At 41.9% G+C, this 20,740-nt stretch overlaps 1 protein-coding gene across 4 annotated transcripts in view; it reads right to left on the bottom strand.

Moving 5' to 3' along the window:
- Window positions 1-2,030: 2,030 nt before the first annotated feature.
- Window positions 2,031-20,740, bottom strand: part of CNGA3 (cyclic nucleotide gated channel subunit alpha 3) — a 107,987-nt gene continuing 89,277 nt past the window's right edge. For 3 of the 4 annotated variants that reach the window (XM_073614649.1, XM_073614650.1, XM_073614651.1), the window contains 4 exons: window positions 16,004-16,096; window positions 10,468-10,575; window positions 10,275-10,381; window positions 2,031-5,024 (listed from right to left, as the gene is read on the bottom strand). In XM_073614649.1, the coding sequence (XP_073470750.1) occupies window positions 3,607-5,024; window positions 10,275-10,381; window positions 10,468-10,575; window positions 16,004-16,096 (1,726 nt within the window). In that variant the 3' untranslated portion in view covers window positions 2,031-3,606. The remainder of the gene's footprint in view (window positions 5,025-10,274; window positions 10,382-10,467; window positions 10,576-16,003; window positions 16,097-20,740) is intronic. The other variant, XM_073614652.1, reaches the window with a different exon arrangement.

Genomic DNA, 20,740 nt, shown 5'->3' with positions numbered 1-20,740 from the left:
ATAAAAAAAAGAAGAAAGAAAGAAGAAAGTAAAATAAATAATAAAAATGTTTTTTTTGTTTTTTTTTGTAAAGCGCCCTGTCCCGTCGAGATCACGCTCAGAAGCGAACACACATGCGAGTAGCGCCTGCATATGAAAACAGTGTTCAGACGACACATGTAAGGTATCACCGTGATCGTTAGAGGGAGAGCAATAATTCTAGCCCTAGACCTCCTCTGTAACTCAAAACTTGTAACCTGTAGAAATTTTTAAACGTCGCCTATGGGGATTTTTAAGGGTAAAAGTTTGTCGCCATTCCACGAGCGGGCGCAATCTTCCATGTGCCATAATGATCCCTCATGTTTTTCATGTGTCATACTGATCCTTCCTGTCTTCCATGTGCCATAGTGATCCTTTCTGTCTTCCATGTACCATAGTGATACTTCCTGTCTTCCATGTGTCATACTGATCCTTCCTGTCTTCCATGTGCCATAGTGATCCTTCCTGTCTTCCATATGCCATAGTGATCCTTCCTGTCTTCCATGTGCCATAGTGATCCTTCCTGTCTTCCATATGCCATAGTGATCCTTCCTGTCTTCCATGTGCCATAGTGATACTTCCTGTCTTCCATGTGTCATACTGACCCTTCCTGTCTTCCATGTGTCATAGTGATCCTTCCTGTATTCCAAGTGTGTTAGTGATCCTCCTTGTATACATATACATGTATGCATATACATATGTGTGCATGTGTGTCTATTAATGCATGTTTGTATGTGTGTATGCATTTATGTGCATGTGTGTTCATGTCCATGTATGTGTGTGTGCATGTCCATGCACGTATGTGTGTATGTATGTATGCGTGTATATGTGTGTGTGTGCATGTCCATGCTTGTATGTGTGCATGTCCATGCATGTGTGTGCATGCATGTATATGTGTACATGTGTGTATGTGCACGTGTATCTATGCATGTATGCGTTTATGTACATGTGTGCATGTTCATGCATGTGCATGCTTGCATGTATGTTTGCATGTTCATGCGTGTATGTATACATGTATGTATACGTGTATTTATGTGAGAAATGACAGGTTGAAAATAAGTAGGGGGCTTCAGGTAGTGGCTGCTGGTTACATAGTGAAGGTGCCTGGTCATTGAGGGGTAATTGTGATCTTCCTGCTCAGCTCCCTCCCCAGCCCTGTGGGGTTGAATCTGTGTGTTGTCTTCCACTGGCTCTGCTGATAATGATGACTGTGAAAGCACTACCCCCCCACCCACCCTGTTAGTAGAGACAAGCCGGAAGTGTCGGCTCTGTAATGATTTCTGACAGTTATGCCCTGTTCACATGGTCGGATTTTCCGATGGAAAATGTTCGATGGGAGCTTGTTGTAGGAAATTCTGACCGTGTGTAGGCTCCATCGGACATTTTCCATCGGAATTTCCGTCACACAAAATTTGAGATCTGCATCTCAAATTTTCCGACAACAAAATCTGTTATCGTAAATTCCGATCGTGTGTACACAATTCCGATGCACAAAGTTCCACGCGTGCTCGGAATTAAGCATTTTTCTCTGTTCGTCGTGCGTTCTTGACGTTTGAAATTTCCGACAAGATTTGTGTGACCGTGTGTATGCAAGACAAGTTTGAGCCAACATTGTTGGATGGATTTTGTTGTCGGAATGTCCGATCGTGGGTACGGGGCATTACTCTGCTCCCTCCTGCCTGTGAAATGCTGCATCCCCAATGCCTCAAATGCTGCTCAGCATTTATGGGGTTAATTGCTTTCACGTTCTATACAGGCTGGATCTTGAGTGCAGAATCTCCTCCTCTATCTGCACACTGCCAATCAGACACAAGGTCAAAATTTATGCAGTCCTCTCAACAGAAGTCTAGCAGCCCCTCCCATATTAGTCTTGCAGCTTCAGAGAGGGAAAAGAAGAAATCACGTGACTGCTATATCAGGCTACATGGAAAAGGTATTTAGACACTTTATTTGGAAAAAAAAAAAAAACTTCCAATATAAGAGCCCAAAATGAAAAGGGATAATGCTGATTTAAATGTTTGACTTTACAACCACTTTAAGGCTTTGTAAAAACAGACATCCCCTGCTCAGTCTTTCCAAGGGCAAAGTTTTGTAAAAGAAGCAGGTAAGGGACATTGTGCAGAGTAGGATTCTATAATTCTATAAAGAACTATACAGTAACTTAATGTAACTAAACCCACCAATTTAATTGGGAAAATTGCAAATATGCAGGCTTTTTGGTGCAGGATAGACACTGCATAAAGTACAGTTACCTGCCTATTCACAATCCTCTGTGGAATGTACACTGAGGTGCGCACACACAGCTCAATTTACATTATGGAACACTGTCAGCGTGCTAGATTGACTGCACTACCATGCATGCACAGGAGTGATGTCATCCCATGCCGTTCAATCAAAATGGCTGAAAACCAGCACCTGGAATAACCCTGGGAGAAGATGCCAGCACCGGCAAGGGACCTCACGGGTGTGACCGTTGAAACTAAGGTAAGTATGTATATGCCTTTAGTTCCACTTAACTGTCTTCCAAAACAGTTACATATAAGGCATGCTGTGAATGATAACTGTCATAGTCACTTGTACTCTCAACTGAACTGTCAAGCCATCAAATGGCTGGTGTTATACTGTAACTGATCACATGTGCAGCATCATGGCAGCTGCAGATCAAACAGAGGCTATGATGGCAGCTTCCTTGGCTGTAAAAGGATAGGAGGGTTTAGTTTCACTTTAACACAGATATGCATATTACTATATAGAATAGCTAAAGCTAACCTACCATAAGTCACAGACTTGCTTGGACGTGTTACTGAGCATTTGTGGGGCTGCTTAAAGTCTGAGATCCAGCAGGTATACACTACTTCTGATTGCTGTGGGATGCTCTTTTCAATTCTGGGTCTCATAAATACAAGCGCATGTTACAAGCTATTGGCAAATATGCTTGTGCACAAAAACGAAGTGGATTTGGATCCAACTCTAGTTTGTCAGAGATTGCTAAATCCAGCTCTTAGGCCAAACAGTCTTTCACAAAACCTGAAGCATGAATGCCTTATCTGCTTTTTGTTCCAATGCAGATCTCCAGGCTGAAGGTGCATTCAACCTACACTTACAGGTGTAATTCATAAATGTACCAGATAACATAACAAAGAACTAATAGGTTTTGAGATTTATTTTACCACATACACCTTATGAGCATTCATAGGAAAAATTGTCTTTTCAGAAATCTGAGAATAATATGTTCCATTGAGTTTTGGAATATGATTGTACCAAAAGCATGTATCTTTTGTATTTTAAAAATAATATAAATCTAGAAAATGAGTTCATACAACACAAAACTATCTTTAAATAAACAATTTAAAATTATTTATAAACCTGTAAACCATTTGTTGTCTAAAGTATTCTAAAAGCTTGCAAGTACAAAAATATATTATTGAAGAAAAAAGAAAATGTATAAAAAGAAAAGCTTTCCCTGTATAGGCTGCCACATTACTAAATCGGTAAGATAAATCCTATGAAGTCCTTTAGGAAGAATGTATAAAACACATGATGATCAGTTAATAAGTTTGAAGTACAAAAATGTAAATAGGCAGTGGCTCATTTATTTTTGTTGTCTTCCGCCTTATCTGTTTCAGGTGCACTGTCAGGCCCTTCAGACATACCATCATTGTTGTAGTTCTTTATTTGTTTCTCAACTTTAGTGATCCTTTGCTTCAGTTTTAATTGTGTGGAGTTGTAGTCAGCTAATAATCTGGCAAATCGAGTCTGCAAGCTATCAAATGCTGTTTCCATCTTATCAACCTTTTCTTCTAGGTCCTTTGGGTCTGCCCCAGCCTTTGCTGCTTCTTCATCTATAAGGCCATCTTTCATAAGGATTTGTCGTCCTTTTTCTTCTAGAGCTGTTTTAGCATCTGGATACTCAGTGAGGGCCTCCATTAAATCATCCTTAGATAAACAGAATAAATCAGAATAACCAATGCTTCGAATGTTTGCTGTCCTTCGGTTTCCTGTTTTGCTCCCTTTGATGTTGAGGATACTAATTTCTCCAAAATAACTGCCATCGCTGAGTACCACAAATTGAGTTATCCCATCATCTGCTACTACTGCAAGTTTACCTTCTTTAATGATGTACATTTCACGTCCAATATCCCCTTTTCTACAAATATAGTCTCCAGGACTAAACACCTGAGGCCTGAGCTTTAGGACTAATTCCACCAGTAGTCCTGCTTCACAGTCTTGAAAGATTCTCACCTTCTTCAAAGTGTCTAAATGAACATTGATTGCAATTTCAGCTTTCAGCTTATCTGGAAGACTTTTTAGGACCTCTTTCTCATCCATCGTTTTCTTGTTTGTCCAGAGATAATCAAACCACTTGATCACCCTTGCTTCTAGATCTTTAGATACATTACGGAATTGCATATATTGCTTTATAGAGTCAATCTTGGACTGAAACTCTGCCCTGGATGCATTCATGTTTGAAATCATGGAACCTACATTACCAACAATGGTCGCAAATATTAGCACACCAATAAGAAAATCAAACACTACAAAGAGGAACTCTATATCCTTGACTGGTGGTGGGGTCTCTCCAATAGTGGTAAGAGTCAGGGTTGACCAGTAAAGACAATAAATGTATTTTCTTGCCATACGCCCATATTCTGGGTGTGAAATATTGGGATAGACCCAAGTGTCTGTTCCAAACCCAATGGCTTTAGATATTGCAAAGTAGATGCAGGCATTCCAGTGTATAATAATAAGAATGTAGAGAACAAGGTTCCCTATACGGAAAATATTTGGATAATTGGTCCTGGTTTCGGTACGATCAAAAAACTCAAACATCCTAGCAAACCTCAGGAGACGATTAAACCGTAGTTCTGGAAAATTGATCCCCAGCTTGAAGTAGGCCAGATCAGTTGGCACCAGAGACAACATATCAAGCCTAAACTGCATGGTCTTTTTGTAGTAGTCTCTTAACTTCTTGGAATCTTTAACCAGCAAGCCTTGCTCAAGGAAACCTAAGAAGATGAGATTAAAAGTACACATAGTGCATTAATTCTTAGACAGCCCATTAAAAACGAAAAATTCTCCCTCTTTTGAGCTATATTCTGAATAACTGGCAAATGTGAATTGGGACTAATAATATAAAATGCCTTTTTTGCAACTCATTAATGAGAACAATTACAGTAGTAAACTACAACTTTGAGTGGATAGGTGAAGGTCTTTACCTTAATGTGTAAGTTGAGAGGATCTAACATAATGGAGGAATGGAGAGGAGTCAAAATTATGCCAGGAACGTTGTCAATTATACCTGTGTTCTATAGGATAAGCTATGGTAGTGTTTCTCAACTCCAGTCCTGAAGGCGCTCCAAAAGGTAATGTTTTAAGGCTTGCAATTATTTTGCACAGGTGATTTGATCAGTGTCACTGCCTTAGTAATTACCACAGCCGTTTCATCTGAGGGAAATGCTGAAAACGTGACCTGTTGGGGTGCCTTGAGGACTGCAGTTGAGAAACACTAAGCTATAGGAATAATATGCTGAGAACAGTATAAAGGGACATTTTTCATTGTTCAAGAACAAAATAATTAGGGGGAGGGAAACTTTTGAAAGTTTTTTTCTACCTTTAGGACCAGATCACACTGGTGTGACATACGCTCGGTTCCCTATGAGAGCCGTCTTAACTGGTCTGACTTGTGTCGGTCCAACTTTGAAAAAAGTTCCTGCACTACTTTGGTCCGACTTGGACACAATTTCAGCCCATTGATTTTTTTTATTGGAAAAAACAACTTTATTAATAAAACATACATGGTACAGTGTCCAGAGCAGAAAACACAAAAAGAGAAAACTCATATATAGTATGAAGTTAGATGATAGTTCTCACAGTATTACACGTTAAAGCTCATACTTTAACCTATAGCAAATGTGTTACAGTGAATTTTACATATGATGTGATATAAGAACATACATGAAATGTAATAACAGACAAGCGATTAGGTACAGGTTTCACCATCAGATAATCACCTATCCCATATCTCGATGTACTTAAGTGGACATCCTCTATGTGTGTAAATCAGGTTTTTTCTAAGGGAAGGTGTCATTAATCTCCTTTTTCCAACACTGGACTGTAGGATGCAGTGCCAGCATCCAGTTCTGAGCCACTGTTTTCCTAGCCAGGAATAGCGTTTTGTGCAAAAAAAGTAGCAAGGAACTTGTCAATGTACAGATCCGGAAGCAGGCTAAGAATGCATAGCTTGGGGTCTAGGACAATTGGTAAACCCATTTCATCATACAAAGAATGAATCACCTGAAGCCAAATTGTTTGTATAATCAGACAAGTCCATATGAAATGATAAAAAGGGCCAGGTGCAGAAGCGCACAACGGACAGAGTGGATTGCGAGTGGGTTGATAACGAGTGATCCTCTGAGGTGTTAGATATGCCCGATGTAATATGGATAGTTGTGTTAAGCTGTCTGACATTTTAGGGGAAACTGTTTTGATGTTATCTAAGATTTCCTCCCACTCATTGTCTTCCATAGCTCCAATGTCCGGTCCCCATCTGCTTTTGACTTTATAAGCTAGTACTGTAGCATTAGGGAGACAGATATCAGAGTAGAGGGCGGATATTAATTTAGTGGAGTCTAGGCCTAGGATAGGAAATGGAGAAATCCCTCAAGGGGTGGGACTATAGCGGCCTAGGATAGTATCCAGAACAGAGGGAGTAGTCAAGGGGAAAGTCACGTTATGAAACTGGGTTTGTAAGGCATGTCGAAGTTGTAGATGTCAAAATAATAGGTGATTGGGGAGGGAGAATTCATCCTTGAGTGTTTGGAATGTTTTAGGTCCATTGGGAGTCATAACTTGGTGTAGGTATATTATTCCTCTAGTAGCCCATACTGCAGGGTCCAGAAATGTCAGTAGTTAAGGCAAATGACTACTAAACCATAGAGGAGTGTGGGAGTGGATGGGTTGTGCAATCATTTTACGTAGAGCAAGTTCCAAATGCACTGGTGGTGTATGAGTACCCCATCGTTATGCCGAGAGGACCCATGAGGTACTTTACCGGCGAAGAATAGCTTGAAGGGGAATATAAGCAGGGTGTCTGGGGTTATTGCAAACTAAAGACTGATAACGTTGAAGGTTGTCTTATCAAAATAATAAAAATGACATAATTGGGAAGCCAGATAATAGGCCTGCAAATCGGGAAGAGCAGCTCCACTCAGTGATGTGGGGTTCTTTTAGACTGTCCAAGCTAACTTATCTCTGCCGTGTCCCCATACAAAGGAGTTCAGAATAGATTCTAAAATTTTAAAGAATTTCAGAGGGATGTATAGGGGAACATGCCACATTAGATATAGTATCTTGGGTAGGAGTATAATTTTGATTAGACTTATTCGACCCATGACACCCAATGGTAGTCTAGCCCAGGTTTGTGTCTTAGTCTTGATCAATGCATATAAGGGTTCTATGTTAAGGGGATACAATCTTTAAGCGATCTGGTAACCATAACCCCTAAGTATGTAATGGAGTATACCCTAGGTAAAGGAAGAGGGGGGTATGTTTAAGAAGGGGGGAAGTGGTCAAGAGGTAAGATTTATAGAATAGAATAGGCTGCTAGTAAAGAGGGTCCTGAATATGTCAGCTATAGAATTGTGTCGTCAGCTTAAAGGCCAATTTTTTCAGTTGTATTTTTTAGGCCAGTAAATGTGGGGGTGTCTCCGAACTTATGGAGACACTCCCACAGATAATTCCATCCCACAGAATCAAAGGCTTTGGATGCGTCCAAAGCCACTACCACCCATGTGCCAATCTCCTCATGGGATGCCTGGATGTTCATGAATAGAAAGACGTCTATTATTCATAGCTGTGTTTTTCTCAGGGATAAAGATGGTTTGGTCAGGATGGATCAGGGAGAGTATAACCTTATACAAATGGGAGACGAGAATTTTGGCCAGAATTTTGATGTCTACCTGTAGTAATAGGATTGGATGGTAGGAGTCAGGGTATTGTGGTTCCTTGCCCGGCTTGGGAATGACTATAATCCAAGCTTCCTGCATGGAAGTTGGCAAAATACCAGAATCAAATATATTTTGATAGAGATCATGCAGTTTGGGGATAAGAACTTCAAAACACGTGGCATAAAATTCAAGTGGTAGTCCATCTGATCCCAGAGCCTTAGATACGGCCAGTTGTGATATAGCAGTGGTAATATCATCAAATGAAATGGGTGCCTCTAGGAGTGCTCCCTGATCATCAGAAAGGTGAGGAAATTGAATAGTTTGTCAATACTCCTGTGTGGCATGTAGAGTTTGGTTAACCTGAGAAGAGTATAACGTATTATAAAAGTTTTTAAATTCAGTGGCTACCTGTGGAGGATCAGTAATGATGTTCCCATCCGCATCTGTCAAGGAGACAACCACTTGTGCTCTGTGGATCTTGAAGGGGAACCCCACGCCCCCCCCCCCCATTCCATACTAGGCCCTTTGAGTCTGGTATAAATCTTAAGGGCGGAGTCCCACGCCAAAATGTAAAAAACAAAATCCATACCAGACCCTTATCTGAGCATGCAGCCAAGCAGGTCAGGAAAAAGGGGGGGGGGCGAGTACCCCCGCCTCCTGGACCATACCAGGCCACATGCCCTCAACATGGGGGGATGCTTTGGGGCAGGGGGACTCTGTGCCCCGCCACACGAAAGCACCTTGTCCCCATGTTGATGGGGACAAGGGCTCTTCCCGACAACCCTGGGTGGTGGTTGTGGGGGTCTGCAGGCAGGGGGCTTATCAGAATCTGGAAGCTGATGTCTTCTTCCTCTCGTTCTTCTGCTGGTTCTTCTCCCTCTGCTGTTGTCTTCTTCCTTTGGTTCTTCTGCCGGTTCTTCTTTCTCTACTGATGTCTTCTTCCTCTGGTTCTTCTGCCAGTTCTTCTCCCTCCACTGATGTCTTTTCCCAATGCTAGCTCCCGCTGTTGTGTTAGCTCCAGTGTCTGCCATTTCTTATATAGCCATGGGGCGTGGCCATCTGATGATGTGATCTGGAGACCCCGCACCCCTGTGATGTCGCTGCCCCATGATGCGCTGAACCAGAGGAAGAAGACATCAGCAGGGGGAGAAGAACCAGAGGAAGAAGACATCACCGGAGGGAGAAGAACCGGAGGGAGAAGACATCACCGGAGAAAGAAGACACGTTGGAGCTACGACGGGGGACATTCTTTATTTTTAATAAAGGACTTTGTCAAAAACCTGTGTACTGTTTTTATTTATTTTTGCCACTTTTTTGGGTGAATGAGTAGAGGTGCAATGTACCCCATGCTCATTCACATAGGGGGGTGCGGGATCTGGGGGGCTCCTTGTTAAAGGGGCTTCCAGATTCCGATAAGACCCCTGCCTGCCGATCCCCACAACCACTGCCCAGGGTTGTTTGGAGAGGCCCTTGTCCCCATCAACATGGGGATAAGGTGCTTTGGGGCAGGGGGGGCGCAGAGCCCCCCCTGTCCCAAAGCACCCACCCCCCCATGTTGAGGGCATGTGGCCTGGTATGGTCCAGGAGGGGGGGTGCTGGGCTGCGTGCTTGGATAAGGGTCTGGTTTAGATTTTGGGGGGTACCGCATGCTATTTTTTTTTTTGGCGTGGGGTTTCCCCTCAAAATCCATACCAGACCGAAGGTTCTAGTATGGTCTTGGGGGGGACCACATGCCATTTTTTTTACATTTTGGTTTGGGATTCCCCCGTCAAGATTGATATCAGACTCAGAGGGCCTGGTATGGTCGGATTGAAATCGGATCCCGTTAATTGAAGTCGCATGGAAATCGGACATGAAGTCATAGGGCAAAGCTGGATCGGAAGTCCTCTGACTTCCATGTTGGAGCAGTGTAAACCTGGCCTTATGCAGAAAATGAATTAAGGTAAAAAAACATTTTGCCTTTATAACCAATTTAACAAACCAAAAGGGAGCAAAAAGGAAAATTATTGTTAGTGATTACATACACTTTAATACACAGCAGGTTACCACAAAATGAAAATATGTGACAGTGCAATGGAGCCCACTTATGATCAAATTGTTTCCTATAGCAATCAATCCAATGCTTGCTATGGCAAAAAAAAAAGTTTCCATTCATTTCCATTGCTTACTTACCATTCTCCCTTTCTGTTGCCAGGTTATTTTTACTTATATGCATAGGTATATTTAAAAAAAAAACTTTATGTTGATTTAAAATGGAAAGGTACTGTACCACTGGCCAGCCAGCTAGTCCTAAACATGACAAATCCTCACCTGTTCTGAATCTGACTAGTGTGTCAGCAAGGTACACAAAATCTGCAATATAATCCAGAACCAGCCACAGGATCACATATTTTTTCTGCAGTTCATTAAAACAAGCCCTGCAAGACATTAAAAGATGTTACAATCCAATGCTAACTCAGATCAAGATGTATTTATGTATACCATATACTAAGACTCTGTTCACCTGCACACGAGAAAGCACCAGTTATAAAGCACAGGTATTGAGATGATGGATAGCCATCGGTAGTAAAAGTTGCTTGCTGGGTCAATCACAAATATTTCCTTCTTTTTTCTATAAATGAAAAAATAATAATTTAATGGCTGATAAACATTTCTCATATCCTTCTCTGCTGCCATCTTTCCTTAGCTACTGTAAATCCAGATATTCATACAGAGGGTTAATAAAAAAAACAAAAAAAAAAACAGTGTAGAAAGCCTAAGCTTTGTAAAAAGGGAGATGTACTCAAACATTTTTACAAATGACAAGCAAACAATTACTGATAGCTCAAAGCAGTGTTTTTTCTGTGTTAGGATCAAACTCACAAGCACCTGTAATATAACCTATATTCCTGGGATTTTAGAGATAACAGCATTGCAGCATCATGTAACTTATACAGAGGAAAATGCAGGCCTTTTTTTGGTTGTTGGTGAGACCAATATAGCTATCATTAGTAGCCATGGCCCAGTATAAATTGTATGCATTTTGCAACTGAAAGTGCAGACCAAGGTAGTCACAAGATTAGTAGACAACTGAACATTCATTTGTGTTATATACATCGTTCATTCTTTTGAAGGATATGTTACAAGTAGGAAATGTGTGAAAATACAGTTTAACGTAATTCCGTGATCACTAATTGCTGTGTGTATAAGTGAATTCACGTTGTTTTTGCTTTGTTGTAAGTATCTGAATTGCTTAAAGCCTAGTTCCACCCACTTTTGAGAGGTGGTCTTAAATGAAAGACCACCTCTCCACCACTCGTTTTTTTGGCTTGTTAAATTTATTTATTTTTGCTTCTAACTTACCTTTTTATGAAGTACAGCCTGTACTTCCAATCCATCCAGTCCGCGGCGCAGGACAGCATATCCTCTTCTTCGGCTAGCCCCCTCCCCCCAATGTCTTCTGGGATATGTGTGTGTCCCAGAAGACAACCGGCCATTCACGAAAGCGCAGCGCAACTCACGCATGCATAGTAGGAAACGGGCAGTGAAGCCACAAAGCTCTTAATTAGAATGGCGGCGCCTGCACCCGATCCGATGGATGGACCGGCCTTGGCAGGCCGACACTTTAAAAAAAAAAAAAAATTGCGGGTGGAACACCGCTTTAAGACAAATTATTTGCCATAAAAGAAAGCTAAACATGAAGTACTGTACAGAACACTAAACATAAAGTATACAAAATATAAATAAAAATGTGTGTTTATTCAATCATAAAACAAAAATAGAATTGTCGTCCTATAACTTAAAGCGGAACTTTACCCATTACAACTTGATGAAAAAAAATTGTTCTTTAGCAAGGAATGAAAATTCCACATTAATAATTATGCTACCAAAATTAGAGTATGCTTTAAATTCCCTCTAGCGTTAAATTCCCTCTAGCGTTGCTCCTGTTTCTTCTTGCTGGAGGCTGCTATTTTGCTGAAGCCAGAGCCCCTGAAAAGCAGCAAATCTTTAGGCTGTTAGCAGATCAGTCTCTAGTGGATTAGATTTTTGGCACAATGCAACTGAGCATGTGCACAGCAGGGTAAGACAGTGTTTAACTGTATTTTAAACAGTACAAGCACTGCGTGTTTTTTAGCTATACCTGCAAAACGGGCCAGCCTGAGGTGATCTATCATTATTATCAGCATTTCAGATTCAAAGTACACCTCATTTACAGTTGGCTGTTGACCCCCTCTTGTCTACCCTAGAATATCAAGGTAGGTGATTTCAATATGTTTATAACGAGCAATGTTGGTTCATTTTAGATTATTAATAGGATTATTCGTTTTTTATTTTTTTTTATTTCTGTAAAGACACAGGGCAAAACAAGAAGATATTTATGAACTTTTGTTGTCTCCTATTTTTGTAAGCAATGGTAATAATAACTGTCCAACATTTAAACAAGGGCCATGCACATGACAGATGTGCATCTAGGCAAACCTAGGGCCACAAGCTGATGCTGTCTCTGTTCCTTTATTTAGCCAGAACGTCAACAACCTGCCATTTCTAAATATATGGGATAAAAGGATAACACCAAATGAACGCCATTTAGGACCCTGTTGCAACTTTGCTAACTCGACGTACGAAAGATTCCCCCATATTGGGCTGTATTCCGTGAAACCTGTCACTTCCTGCAACTGCCTTCCCTTGTTCCAGATTTTCTGCAATAAAGTAAGAGTGGGTGTCAGTTTATTGGACTTGTGAAACAGTTGAGTCTCAAGGCCTAGCGGGACTGTTTCCGCTCCTGTCCCAATCAGCATTAACTGCGCCGATGAGCCAGCAGGGTCCCGGGCCATGGATCCAACCAAATATTGCAGCTGAGCTGCTATATAGTACAGCCAAGGGTTGGGTACTGCCAGCCCTCCGCTGTCCTTAGGGTTTTGTAGCTGTTCCAGCTTGAGTGTGAGACTTTACATTTGTTTTTTTCTGGCTGAATGATGCCCTGTACACACGGTTGGATTTTCCGATGGAAAATGTCCGATCGGAGCGTGTTGTCGGAAATTCCGACCGTGTGTGGGCTCCATCAGACATTTTCCATCGGATTTTCCGACACACAAAGTTGGAGAGCAGGAGATAAAATTTTCCGCCAACAAAATCCATTGTCGGAAATTCCGATCGTGTGTACACAAATCCGACGGACAAAGTGCCACGCATGCTCAGAATAAATAAAGAGATGAAAGCTATTGGCCACTGCCCCGTTTATAGTACCGACGTACGTGTTTTACGTCACCGCGTTTAGAACGATCGGATTTTCCGACAACTTTGTGTGACCGTGTGTATGCAAGACAAGTTTGAGCCAACATCCGTCGGAAAAAATCCTAGGATTTTGTTGTTGGAATGTCCGAACAAAGTCCGACCGTGTGTACGGGGCATGAAGCTTTTTTTTTTTTAATGACGGGTGGCATCATCAGTGTGTGGCCCTGTGTTTGTTACACTGATGGTACACAGACCAAGACATGGGCTCCCTTTGGCTGGCACCTTGCTGAGGTCGAGGGCTAGTGGATTAGGAGCAGTGCCTCTTTTGGAGTCTGCAAACAGTAGGGAAACAATATGATTAAAAAAACACCATTTTATTTGGCATATATTCCATGAAATGTATGTTTCTTTCCCAGTTACTCTGAGACCAATGGTCAGCCTTTTGCATTTGATTTGTGTGCAGAAAACCTACTTGAATTTAAAGTTATATATTTCCAGTTACAATGGGGTTAATTTTAGGCTGGTTTTACATGGGCGCCCTCCATAGTCCACATTCACCTGCACAGCAGGAGATCTCCCCGCAGAGCAGGCAGATGACAGGTCTGTGTTGGCTCCTCTATGCAGAGCAGACATGGACACAGCCCTGCTGTTCTCTATGGGGCTGTCAGATGGAAACTGACCTCCTGTCTGTTTCCATCCAACTGTCATCCTACGATCCGCTGTTTTCAGCGCACAGGATCGGATCGGATATCCACTGACATAAAGAGTTATGGATGGTCCGATCAGGTCCTCCTGAAAAACTGACAAGTGGATCTGATCGCACAGCCCGTGAGACACCATTAAAACTGAAGAGTGCAAAATCTGGTGCAGCTGTGTATTGTAGCCAATTAGCTTCTAACTTCAGCTTGTTCAATTAGACCCCTTTCACACTGGAGTGGTTTTCAGGTGCTTTAGCGCTAGAAATAGCCTCTGCTAAGCGCCCGAAAACCGCCTCTCATTCATTCCAGTGTGCCTTTTCACACTGGGGCGGTGCGCTTGCGGGATGGGAAAAAAAGTCCTGCAAACAGAATCTTTGGGGCGGGTTGGGAGCGGTGTATACACCTCTCCCAAAATGCCCCTGCCCACTGGAATGAATGGGCAGTGCTTTCAAAGCTCCTTAAAGGTGCCGCAAAACAAGAGTTTTTAACCCCACCTGCGGCCGAAAAGCAGTGCAAAAACGCCACTTAAACAGCGATAAAACAAGCGGCGTTTTAGCGCTTACGCAGCCGCTGCCCTAGTGTGAAAGGGGTATTAAGCTTTGACAATAAAACCTGGAAACTGATTGGTTTCTATGCAGGGCTGCACCAGATTTTGCACTCTCCAGTTTTATTAAATCAATCCCAATGTAACCAAATTGTGTTTTATTCCTTCTATCATATAACCTGCTGGCACACCTGCAACTAGCAACTTTAAAGTGGAACTTAATCATAAATTTAAAAACTTCCAAGCAGAAAGGATTTTTATTGCAAAAGTGACATATAGGGGTTGATTTACTAAACCTGGAGAGTGCAAAATCTGGCGCAGCTCTGCACAAAAAACAATCAGCTTCCAAATGTTCTCAAAGCTTAATAGAACAAGCTGAAGTTAGAAGCTAATTGGCTACTATGCACAGCTGCACCAGATTTTGCGCCTCTCCAGTTTTAGTAAATCCATCCCATAATGTCTCTTCCTCAATAGAAGCTTACCTTCCTGCCTGCCAGAAGTTTTAGAATGTCAGTATACATTCTCGGCACAGCATAAATGAACTCCTGTGTGCATATTTGGGAGTTATGTCATCCCTACCACGGTTACCAAAGACCCTAAAACTGGAATGCGCCTGGGAGAAGATGTCGGCGGGGTTTAGTTCCACTTTAAAGCAAACCTGTGCTCTGTCCATTTAGAGCAAAACGCAATAGATTTGATTTAACCCCCCCCCCAGGAGCATAATCTCTCCTATTCCTTGCCACTCTTTTTAGCAACAGGGTATGGAGGAGCAAGTGACAAATAGTAAGTCCATTGCTTACACAGGGATTTCTCTGGAAAAAGCACAGGTTCTCTTTAAAGTTTAACTTCAGGCATTTTTTAATTAGATTTTGATAAAGCAGTGAGGGGTTAGAACCTCAGTCAAGTCTTGTTCACCAATGTTGCTGGGAAAGAAAGCGAAGATAAATCCAAAATTTTGAGTTGCCACCACAAAGAGAAATATAGGGGAAATCTTCTAATGGGGACACTAGCTTTCCCCCACATTGGAACAATATCCTATCCCGTCTATAGGACAAGAAGAGAAGGAAATTTCCCTAATGAGACACAGGTGCAAAAAAACAGACAGCAGTTTTAACCCGAACGAAGCCCTCCAGCGGCGCACTTTCACCGCTTAGAGGGCTTCCATCTTCCCACAGCCTATCGTTTGTATGACTGACCAGAGCCGCGATGACTTCACTCCCGTACAGGTGCACGGGAGGCCTCAGCCTCGGCACAAAGCTCTGAAGGTCCAGCACGGTATAACGGACCTTCAGAGTGCATGTGCCAGTGATGCCACCGGCTGCATCCAGGGTGAATATTTAGGAGATATTTTTTTTTTTACCTACGGGTAAGCCTTTATTACACAAAACGGATTTTACTACCGCTTGAAGCACAGTTTCCTGGTACCAATATGTATAAGCATATCACAGGAACATCACCAAGTAGCATTCTTTAGAAAATCAAGCCTAATTTGTTAAACAAATATTTCCAAGTATATGCAAACTCTGAAAGAGAAATTGTCATTCACATCAGTTCTAAACTAAGAGTAACTGCAAAATACTTACTCTTCTTCTTTTTTATCGTCCTTTTTTGCATCTTTTTTGTCCTCTTGTTTTTGATCTTTTTTCTCGTTGGCATTATTCTGTTCTTTCTTTGTGCTGTTTATTGCATTTGATTTTTGCATGCAAAATGGAAAGAGGTTTTTGAAAAGGAAATAAGAACCTAAGCTAGCTACTTCTGTTTAGCTACATATGTCTTGTAACCATTTTCCATAAGGTCTTGTGTACATTATGATATTCCATACAGATTTTATTCATTCATTTTCTATTAAATAAAATACACATAATGATATGTGAGTGCCATCCAGTGTAGTAATACTTTGAGCCCAAGCTGTCTTGATAGCCTTGGCTCAAAAGGGAGTAGATTGAATGACACTGGCCATCATTTAGTCTGGAAGACTGGTGACATCTAATTTCAGGAAGGAATTACTATGGGGGGGACATCTCTGGACTAAAGTTTAGCATTGCAGCAGAATCTGATTTTTATTTTTTACTATTGCTGGGCTAATAGTTTATTTTTTTTAGCTAGAGTTCAGCTTTAACTTGTAGCTTACCAAAGGAACTTGAGAAGCCACTGTCAGATAAAACAGTAGTGAGTTATTTTACGCCAGTTTTAAAATAGCACCAGTGCAACAAAGGGTTCAACCATTTTTGATATACAGTCATTGTGAAAAAGTCAGTATACCCCATGGAAATTGATGCCTTTTTCAACGTATTTGAAGAGGGATTAGATCTTGATTCAAATAGTGGCAAAGAACCAAAAATTTGATTTCATACTTACCATAATTTTCCTTTCCTTTCCAGATGAGCTACATGGCAGCAAACTCATGGGTAGCCTCCTCCCTCTCTACCCCCATAATACTTGTTACCTATAAATCTGTACTCCTCTGCAGCCACAGTGTTGCATAACTAGCCTACTCTGATGGGGTGAAACATTATGCTGCCATGGAGCTTGTCAAGAAAGGAAAATTACAGTAAGTTTAAAATCAATCTTTGTGTTTTCCTGGCGACTTCATGTCAGCATAGACATGAGAAAAAAAATAGACCACACAGGGAGGATTTTTATCAATGAAAGTAGCAAAAGAAATCATTCTCTGACTGAAGTCAACTGTCGTAAGAGAAACAAGCTTGACACAATAATGATTTATAAAGGTATTGAGTGAGGACCAAGGAGCCACCCTACAAATCATCCCTAGAGACTCACGGGAAACTGCCATACCACATGTGAGTATGGCAGTGCACGTTCAATACCAGCATGTTCCAAGGAACTGTGCATGTGGCCCGTGAAAAGTACACAGCAGAGCACATATAAGGTGGAATGCAGGTGTTCTAACTTTTCACAACTGCACAGATACTGTGTCTTGAAAAAGTATTCATACCCCTTGAAATTTTCCACATTTTTCATGTTACATGAAAAAACATAAATGTATTTTATAGGGATTTTATGTGATAGACCAACACAAAGTGGCACATAATTGTTAGATGGAAGGAAAATGAGAGATAGGAGCTGGCAACTAACCGACAGCTGAGCACTCAAAGAAGGAAGGGCTGAGCCCAGCCCTGACAGTACCCCCTCCTCAATGACCCCTCCCCCTCGGAGGACCACCAGGCTTGAGGGAAAAATGTCTATGGGAATCATGGAGGAGGACGGGGCATGTACATCTGAGGATGAGACCCAAGAGTTTTCCTCTGGACCGTACCCTCTCCAATGTACCAGGTACTGTATGCGCCCACGGAACTTACGGAAGTCAACAATGGACTGTACTTCATACTCCTCATGGTTCTCAACCTGTACAGGGTGAGGATGTGGCACCAAGGTGGTAAAGCAGTTGCAGACCAAAGGTTTTAATGAGACATGAAATACATTTCAGATACGCATATTAGAAGGAAGGTCTAAAGTGTAAGCCACTGGGTTAATCCTGCGAAGAATACGGAAAGGCCCAATAAACCGTGGTGCCAATTTCAGAGAGGGAACATGGAGTTGGAAGTTGCGAGATGATAGCCAGAATCTGTACCTATCATTGGCATGTTGCAAAGCCTCCTGGACTTGTGTCCAAGTGGAACGAAGACCACGGAGATGCTCCTCTAACGCAGGAATGCTCTGCGGAACCAATGAGTCAGGCAACATGGAAGGTTGGAAACCATAGTTCGCCATAAACGGGGACAATCGAGAAAGCAGAATTCCAGGCACTATTGTCAGCAAACTCTGCCCAAGGTAAGAAAGTAAAAAGAAAAAAGAAAACATTGCAGAATACGTAACCCCACAGGTCGGGGGCCACTGTAGGACTGCTGAAAGTTTCTCTGGGTCCATCGAAAAAACCATCAGTGGAAATGAAATAACCCAGGAATTTAACCTGTTCACGATGGAACTCGCACTTCTCCAAATTACAATAGAGATTGTTCTCTCTTAGTTTCTGAAGCACACGACAGACATATGTGTGGTGGCTCTCTAGGGACTTGGAAAATATAAGGATATCGGCGAGATAAACCACCACACATAACTGCAACAAATCTCGGAGGACATCGTTAATAAATTCCTGGAAAACTGCTGAAGCGTTACAAAGGCCAAATGGCATTATGAGGTACTCATAATGGCCTGTTCTGGTATTAAACGTCCATTCGTTGTCCTCCTTAATCCTCAAGAGATTGTATGCCCCTCTCAAATCAAGCTACGTGAAAACCGTTGCTCCCTTCAGGCGGTCAAATAACTTCGTTATCAACGGAATTGGATAAGCATTGTTAATCGTGAAATGATTGAGACTCCTATAATCAATACAAGGTCTCAGTTCACCACTCCTCTTCTTCACAAAGAAGAAACCAGCACCAGCAAGAGAAGAGGATTTGCAGATGAAACCTCGAGAAAGTGCATCTGCAACATACTCCTCCATGCCCTTATCCTCCGAGACCGAAAAAGGGTAAACCCAGCCACGAGGGGGTATGACACCAGGTTGAAGGTCAATTGCGCAATCATATGACCGGTGTGGAGGCAAACTACCAACTTGACCTTTGTCAAAGACATCGCTAAAATCGTGGTACTCCTCCAGCAGGGAGGAGAGTGAAGAGGTGCACAGGACTTTAGCCACCTTCTGAAAGCATGTTTTACAGCATTGTGGCGACCAGGAGAGAATCTCAGCATGAAGCCAATCGAAAGAGGGGTTGTGCTTCTGTAACCAAGGATAACGAATAGCCAGCGTAAATTTAGATGAGGTAATAACTTGGAATTGGATTATCTCATGGTGAAGAGCCCCTACGGCAATGGACAACGGAGCAGTCTCATGAGTCGCATGGGCAGGCTGTAGAGGTCTCCCATCAAGAGCCTCAATGGCAAGTGGAGTGGCACGCAGCTGCAGGTGAATCTAGTGCTTCGATACAAAGGCAACATCAGGCCTGCAGCCTCAGAGTCGATTAGAGCCTGTATCTCGGCGGACGACTCAGCCCAAGAAAGGGTAACCGGAAGTGGGAAAGACAAAGCGACAGCTACGTATTAGGTTTGGGGAACATCTACAAAGTATAAAACAGAGGGAGGAGACCCCAGTTGCCCAACACTTTTTGAATTATCATCAAGGGAAAACTACAGGTTTAAGGGTAAAGGGTTTCTTCTCCCTCTCCCTTACAGATCGTAGAGGAGATTTTGATACAATAATTTTAAGAAAAGAGAAATTCTGGATATTCAGGCTCAAGACTCTCCAGCCGAAGGGTTTAAATAATGAATTGAGCTTGAAGATCATTCTTGAGCCTTAGCCCCCCCCCCCTCCCCATTAATATTGTTAAGAGAAGAAGGGAGAAAAAAGAAAGGGGAAAAATATCAAATTAAAATAATTTCTTTTTTAATTTACCATCCCCCTCCCCAATTTTCCCAATTTTTACCCTCCCCTTTTTTTTTTACCATCCCCCTCCCCATTTTTACCCTCCCGTTTGTTTTTTTTTTTTTACCACCCCCATTCCCCATTATTACCAACCCCCTCCTCAATTTTCCCATTTTTACCCTCCCCCTTTTTTTTTACCATCCCCCTCCCCATTTTTCACCCTCCTGTTTTTTTTTTTTACCACCCCCCTCCCCATTTTTTCCATTTTTTACCCTCCCCTTTCCTATTTCCTCATATTTTTACTCCTTTTTTTTCTGAAAAAATAATTGTGGCTGGTGTAGATTTGGCTATTTCCATATGAAGAGTAAAGAAGGATGTACTTATATATAGACAGAAAACTAGTAGAATTAAGGATTAAATTATATATTGCTTGTTTCATGTATTGTCTTGAAGTATTCAAGCACCTATCTTTTAAGATCTGTAGTTAGCTTTGTTACCACAAGATGACAAAGAGTATTCAATATGACGTAAGCTAAGCTGATTGGACATTGTTCCCTATATAAGGATGAATCTAGCTTGCGTCTAATGTCCTGACATGCACTAAATGCATCGACACCGAGCTCAAATACGTCCCTGTATCCAGAAATGTAAGGGTTTTTCCGTTACAATCATCAACATCTAAAGAGTGGCGCATGAAATAGCCCACCCCCGCAATACCTAACTCAGAGCTGCGGTCTAGACGTCACGTGGATACCTGATTAGTCATGTGACTGAATATCCCCAGGAAACATCTCTGGAATATACACCTGAGACTCGAACAACCGGCGGCCATTACCAGCATGCAAATCTTGAGCTATCACAGTTCATTCCAAATGGCCTCCATGTGAAGAGACCATAGAGACAGAAACTCACTTCGGCTGGGGTGGTGATCAATACG

This window comes from Aquarana catesbeiana, linkage group LG02 (assembly GCF_042186555.1).
Source record: "Aquarana catesbeiana isolate 2022-GZ linkage group LG02, ASM4218655v1, whole genome shotgun sequence".
NCBI lineage: Eukaryota > Metazoa > Chordata > Amphibia > Anura > Ranidae > Aquarana > Aquarana catesbeiana.
Note: the sequence above shows the minus strand (reverse complement) of the source record. Positions and strands in the feature narration are given on the sequence as shown.